At 46.2% G+C, this 7,158-nt stretch overlaps 1 protein-coding gene across 2 annotated transcripts in view; it reads left to right on the top strand.

Moving 5' to 3' along the window:
* Positions 1-295: 295 nt before the first annotated feature.
* The window catches only part of PRKCZ (protein kinase C zeta), a 234,859-nt gene continuing 227,996 nt past the window's right edge, over positions 296-7,158 (top strand). The window contains exons 1-2 of one of the 2 annotated variants that reach the window (XM_020975890.2): positions 296-401; positions 606-941. In XM_020975890.2, the coding sequence (XP_020831549.1) occupies positions 871-941 (71 nt within the window). In that variant the 5' untranslated portion in view covers positions 296-401; positions 606-870. The other variant, XM_020975897.2, reaches the window with a different exon arrangement.

The following is a 7,158-nucleotide window of genomic DNA, read 5'->3' as shown; positions in this document are numbered from 1 at the left end:
CCCCAATCCACATCCCTCTCTCTTTCAGGAATCCCCCAGTCCCATTCTGCCTTTCTTGCACTTCCTCTGCGCCCCATTTGTCCCCAGTTCAGGTCACTAGGTCAGTTGTAGCTTTTCAGTGATAACTTTTGAGAGGAGTGTCTTTCCTCTTTGAGTCATTAAACTTCAGGGTCAGCGTGGGTTTGTCGCTATCCAGTCCACCCCTCCCCCCAGCGGGGCGTCTAATCCCTGCCCAGCCCCCTTCTTCCCCACTCCTAGGGGGAGAGAGGGTGGGGGCCCTCGCCAAAGGAAGCCAGTAAGTTCGGCCCCCGACCTGCCCCTCCCTCCTCCTGCTCCGGCCCCTCCTGCTCCTGCTCCTCCTCCTGTTCCTGCTCCTCCTCCTCCGGGAGACCAGCCTGCAGGTAGGATTCTGCTTCCTTCTTAGCTCTTGGGTTAGAAATGTGACCTGGGGGAGATTTACTCACTGGCGATCCTGGAAGTCCTAGGCTCGCTGTGGTTCTGTCCTAGAGGCAGAAATTTCCTGCCTTGGATATTTGGGAAGGGAGTCGGGAAAACTTCCCTGGGGGGCCCTTCCCCGCCTTCCTTACCCTCCCCCCTTCCCCCAGGTAGCTCCAGGCGCTCGGAGTCCTCACACAGACAGCGCCCACTCCCGGGGGTTGCCCTCTCGGGGCGGTGCGTCGGCCCTGGTGTTTCTGCTTCGTCGAGTGGGCCAGGCGGTGAAATGGAGAGAGCGCCGTGGACATCAAGCCGGGTTCCCAGCCCCGATCCGAAGCCCTGATCCCTGGAGCCTCTGCCGGCTGCGGCTCGGGAGCCAGACCCGCTGCTCTGCGCGCGCTCAGGACGCAGACTCCGCTGGTTGGGATTAATGCCATGCCGAGCAGGATGGGGTCCAAGACAAATGTGGGTCGGGAGATCGTTCGCATTAAGGCACACTACAACGGGTAAGCAAGCGACGCCCACTGCCCCCACCCCCTCACCGGCATATCTGGGGCGGTTTTGCAGCCTTCCCTCCGGTCCTGGCCAAGTTTGCGTCTGTTTACTAGGCAGCCATGGAAAGTTTGTCCCCTCTCTCGGGTCGGTGCTTTGGCAACAAACCGGGGGGGGGGAGGTTGGGCGGAGAAGGGGGTGGTGTAACAGTCCATGAGGGGAGAAGCTGTCTTTTTAAAGTCTTCCTTTTGCGATTACGACTGGATCGACTTAATGAGCAGTAAACTGTAGCTATTGCCGGAGTTAAACTTTTTCTTCTGCGTCTTAGAGTTACAAAATGTAATTCACCGCAGTGACTCATTAACAAAGCATTCGGGGGGCTGGGCTCGGTGGAAGAAGCTCTAGCAGGCAAGGCGGAGTCAAGAGTGTTCGGGCTTACCTGTGAAATGGGCCGATGATTTGTAAGCTGGTCATGGTAGACCTGTTTCTCCCCCTACAAAGCCCGAGTAGGGAGCTTTGCAAACCTTAAAGCCTGAATGAGATGAGCGATTAATCCGTGAGAAGCCGAGTCATGTGTCAGCGTTAGAGGCCGGAAGGCCCGAGTTCAAATGTCGTCTCGGACACATACTGGCTTCAGCACCCTGAGCCCAAGTCCCTTGACCTCTCGAGATTCCAGCTGGCTATTAAATTGACAAGAAGGGGCGATTTGGCACTGGTGACTCGGGAGGCTTCCTCACCCACTACTAAGACACAGGTGCATCCCTATGCCCTATTTAATAACAGTGTGCACCATTGAGGGCAGGGTAAAAAAGGGCCCCATTCTCCAGCTTGATTTTGTAATTATTTTCTTTTTTGGTTTGTCTAGTCTAGACCTATAATCTTCTCTCTCTCTGTCTCTTTCTCTGTCTCTCCATTATCTACAACTCAAATCTCTTCTGGGGGCGCGGAGACGTTCTTAGACTTGCCCAGAATCACACAACCAGTATGTATCTGAGGCTGAACTTGAGCCCAGGGCCCCATGACTCCAAGGTTTGACCTCCATACCCTCCACCAGAGCTGGCCTTTGTCAATTAAGTTAGCACGTTGTTCTCTAGTATAGAGTGCTGTTTTTGGAACATTTTTAGGCTGTTGAGGTTCAGAGCCATGGGTCAAGAGTCAGGACTTGGATTTGAATTCTGGCTGGACACTTAATTACTTGTATGATCTTGGGCAAGTCATTTCCTTGGGCCTCAGTTCAGTTCCTTCCTTTGTAAAATGATGGAGCTAGAAAGGTCTCTCCAGTTTCAGGTCCATAATCTATGATCCTATTTAAGTTCCTGCCAAGCTGGGACTGTCACATACGTTCTGTACATGATCTAGGCTGCTGTGGGCATTCAGACGTTGTCAGGTCCTTTCCCTTGAACTTTTCTGTATCCTGGCCCCCTTGGGACAGTTCGGTGAAGCCCTTGGTCCCCTCTTTTTGAAATGCATAAAATGAAATCTTGAGGATTCCAGAGGAAACCAGTTCTATTGAAATAGTTATCAAAATAAAAAACACAACTACCTCAGTTCATGGCCCTCAGGTTAAGAGCGCCTACTCTCTGGGTCCTCACCTGAATCTAGGCCTTTGATTCAGTCCCCAGAGTAGTGCCATTGTCTAATTGGTGCTTTAGCCGAGCAGGCTGATAGGAGAGAATTTTCTTTTTTTTACACTTTAATCTGGAAAAAGGAGAAAAATAAGATATCTAGTCCTTTCACTGCAAGGAAATTGTTTACAGCCTGTAGCCTTCCACTGAGTTAGATTTTTCCCTCAGGCCTTGTCGTATTTTAGCAAGTGAGCTTAACCCATGAATTGAATCTACCCTCCTGAAGTAGGACCCTAGGCTTAGTAGAAGGGATAGGATTTTTTTTAAAGCCTTTCATTCTCAGTCACTTTCTCATTTCTGAAGTTGACCAAGAGCTCTCAGTTCTTTCCCCAAGTCCAGGAAACCGGCCAAACACGAGTAGCAATCTTTTGGAGAGAACACCTCTCAGCTGAGTTAAGAGTGAAAATGGTATTCATATTTTTTTGTTTGTAAAAATTTCAGCTTGGTATTTGGCCTGGAAAAAGACAGAAGAAAGCTTATTATCATCTTAGGAAAAGGACACAGGTCATCGGGCTCATATTTTGATCATTTCATTCCCTTAAGAAATATACTGGTGAGCTTTCTAAAATTAGACTTTGCCAAAACTTAAAGATTTTTTTAGAATCTGAAAATATTTTTGGGAAATGCAAAATTATTTCCTATTCTTTAAAAAAATTCTTTTTGTTGGAAAATAATTCGTATTGAATAATTCTTGTTACAATCCAAAAGAGAAAGCCTTGAGGATGAATTCCATTGTTCAGACTATATTATATAAAATGTCATCTCATAGCATCCCATATTCCTCTTAGCATCCCTGGCTTCCTTCAAGGCTTAATGCCTGTCCTGTCTCCACTGCTTCCCTCTTGAAATTACCTGGTCCTTATATTATTTAGAGAGTCCAGATGCAGAGCTAACCTCAGAGTCTCAGGGACCTGAGTTCAAGGCTCTCCTCTGACACTGGCTATATGAACCCTGGGCAAGTCATTTTACCTTTTGGTGACCAAGCCAACTCTATGATTACCTTTCAGGGAAGATGCTGATCTAGATTGAGGGAGGGGCTTCCTAAATTAAGGAAATCGAAGAAGAGCTGGTAGAAATAAAACAAGAATGTATGTGTGTCTACATGTTGGCATAGGATGTCAACTTCACAAGACTGCAACTGGTGCATTTTTGCCTTTGTAAACTCAGCACCTAGCACTTAGTAGGAATCGTTGATGTGCTAGAGGCACCTTGAACCTGTGAGCATTTACATGTGGGAAATCTGGCAGAGCTACAGATCAGGGCTTGATTTTTTGTTTCATTGATTGTTCAAGCTAAAGAAAGTGATGGAGAAAATGTTCATAATAATAATAGCTTCAGCACTTGCTCTGTGCCAGGCACTGTACTTTACAATTATTAACTCATTTGATCCTCACCACAACCCTGGGAGTTGTTAACATAACTTCATTATTTATTTAATTATTACTAGCTGCTAATAAATTATTACTTAATTTTATTATATTATTAATAATGATTAAATTAGTTGATAATATTATCCCCATGTTACAATGAGGAAACTGAGGCTAGCAGGGCTAAGTTATTTGCTCAGGGTCACAAGTCAGTAAATGCCTGAGGCTGAATTAGAACTCATGAAGATGAATCTTCCTGATTCCAAGCCTAGTACTCTATCCATTGTGCCACCTAGCTGCTCCAAAGATATGGCACTGGTTTACCATTTCCTTCTCCGGCTCATTTTACAGATGAAGCACTGAAGCTCACAGGCTAAAGTGACTTGCTTAGGGTCTGAGAGCTAGTAAGTATCTGAGACTGGATTTGAACTCAGGGAGGCGAGTCTTCCTCACTCCAGGCCCAGAACTCTATCTGCTTCGCCTCCTAAATGTCCATATTGAACACATAGGAAGATAAATACATGATGTATACAAAGTTAGTCATCATTAAGCACCTACTACGTGTCAGGCACTGTGCTAAGTGTGGAGATACAAAGAGAGGCTTAAGATGGTCCCTGCCCTCAAAGAGCTCCCAGTGTAATTCAAGACAATTCCAAAGAAGACTAAGTTGGAGATAGTAGACAGAGGGAAGCCACTAGAATTAAGGGGGTTTAGGACAAGAAGGTGGGATTTGAGCTGGGCTCAAGGGAAGCCAGAGAAGCCAGTAGGGAGAGGTGAGGAGTGAGTGAGTGCATTCCAGGCATAGAGGAAGGCAAGTTAAAATGCTTTGGAGTCCGACAGGAGCATCTTGTGTGAAGAGCAGCCAGGAGGCTGGTGTTACTGGGTCACAGAGGATGTGTTTGGGTAGGTGGGTGTACGACTGGAAAGGAAAGGCTGGGGGAAGAGGTGATCATAAACTTCAGTGCCAAACAGGATATTCCATTTGGTCCTGGAAATAATAATGGACTACTGAAATTTATTGAGTTTAGCAAGATCACTTTGACAGCAGACACAGGTAAGGTAACCTTGGGGAGGAAGGCACTGGAAAGAGGGAATACCAGGAAAGACTTGCTATAGATGGTGATCCTTGAGTGATTAGAAACAGCATAGTTTTTAATGATTAAAAAACTCCCAATAACTAAGAATTCCTTTTATGGAGGGTGAAAGAGGGTGGCGTTTTCTGGGTTCCTGCATACACAGCAGTGAAGATAAATGTCCCTCCCATCTGAGATAAAGCAGTTTGAGTCCATGTGGAGACAATTCTGCAGGGCTGTTAATTATTCAGGTAGCTCCTAAATAATTTGTATGCCAGCTGCAATTAGAGAGTGTTTTAAAAAACCATGTGATTCAATTCATCAGCTCCTTATCCTGTACCTGCTTGGAGTCTAGCATTGTGCTGGGTACTGAAGGTATGTTGGATCTGCCTTGAAGGACTATGGGGCTCTCTATGTGGGTGTGAGGGATTTCTCAATACACAGATAAGCTCACCCAATGTTGGTATTTCCCTTCTCTTACCTCCTTCCTATAGCCAGCCACACACACACACACACACACACACACACACACACCCAGTTCAGGGTATAATTATATACTAGCTCATACTGTTTTCTCTTTGAAATTTACTAGGCTTGTTTTCTGAGGGTAAGCAAAAGCTCTTGGACATCTGGACCGATTTATAGGGTCATAGAGAGGTGGGAGGAACCTCTCGGAGGCTGCATAGACTTTTTGTTTTTTATTTTTTGGAGACTGTCTAGTCTAATGGTCACATTTTACAGATGAGAAAACTGAGGCTGTGGGAAAGAAAGTGTCACACAACATAGGTATAAGTGTGAGAAGTGGGTTTTGAATCAAGGTGTTCTGACTCACAATTCCTTGCTTTTTTCAATTGATACAGTTTCTGCCCCTTTTTTTTTTCAACCCCAGTGCTTAGTACAGTTCCTTGAATGGAGTAATTCCTTAATATGCTTGTTGATCATTGGTCGACTCTGTCTATGGTTCAGTCCAACAAGCATTTATTAAGCACTTATCACGTGTAAGGTAGAGAAGCATGTTGGTACAGAGGCTTGGAGTGAGAGGACCTGGGTTCAGAGGTTATCTCTGACATTAACCATGTGGCTTTTTCTCATCTGCCAAATGAGGGGCTCAGTCTAGATGGCCTCCCAGGTTCTTCTAGCATTAAATCTGTGATCCTGTGGGAGCCCTTGTCACAGGGAGCCCCCCTGACCCATTCTGGCTGGGTAACTTGGTAGATCCATTAAGCTCTCTGTGCCTCAGGGCAACCACCTAAAACCAGAAACTCAAAATCATCAGTGATCTTTTAATGGTGGAATCCATTGGCTTCTCTGATCCTCATCCTTAACTTCTCTGAAGGCTTCAACACTGTGGATCATTCTTCTTGATATTTTGAGATGCCTTTCTTCCATTCCCTCTCTCTTTCTATCCTCATCTACCCCAAACTCCCTCCTGGCTCTCCTCTGACCTCTCTGACCACTCCTCAGTCTCCTTTGCTAGATCTTCATCCAGGTTGTGCTAACTAACCTTTGGGCGAGAGGCTTTCCCTTTGCTCTCTTCTCTTCCCATCTCTATTCCTTCATCTAATAATAATCTACAAGGAAGGGCCTTTGCCCCTATATATGGTTTTCTGCTATCCGAGATTCTGACACCTTTTATTGAGTTCCCAGACCTGTCCTTTGATCTGGGAGAGCCTGAGTTTCGAGCCCTTCTCTCGTTAGGGGCAAAGGATCACCATGTTACATTGCTAGCTAGCCCCTAGAGCTTTAGCTACTCGAGTTGTCTGCCCTTCCCTCTTCCAAATACTAAGCCTGTATGTTCTCAGAGGAGGAGGAAGAGAGAGAGAGACTCAGCAGTAGGTGAAATGAGATGCTGACTATTGACTTTGTCAAGAGTTTCAACATATCAGACCTGGAATTTGAAGCCCTTCCCAAGTCTCCTGCCTGCCTGCCTTTGCACAGGCTGTCCCATAGGACTTAACAGATTCCTTCATCACCTCCCTCCCTTCGTTCAGGGTGATTCAGTGATGCCGGCCTCCTGGTTGCCCCTGCCGCATGACACTCATTCAGTGAGCTTTAGCTACATCCTCTGTGCTTGGAACGCTCTTCCTCCTCCTGGCTTCCCTGGCTTCCTTTAATTCCCAACTAAAACCCCATCTTCTGCAGCAGTCCTTTCCCAGTTCTTAATCT

The sequence above is a fragment of the Phascolarctos cinereus genome, unplaced genomic scaffold (genome assembly GCF_003287225.1).
Source record: "Phascolarctos cinereus isolate Bilbo 61053 unplaced genomic scaffold, phaCin_HiC Scaffold_726;HRSCAF=1367, whole genome shotgun sequence".
NCBI classification, from domain to species: domain Eukaryota; kingdom Metazoa; phylum Chordata; class Mammalia; order Diprotodontia; family Phascolarctidae; genus Phascolarctos; species Phascolarctos cinereus.
The sequence above is the reverse complement of the archived record's forward strand: the minus strand, read 5'-3'. Positions and strand labels throughout refer to the sequence as shown.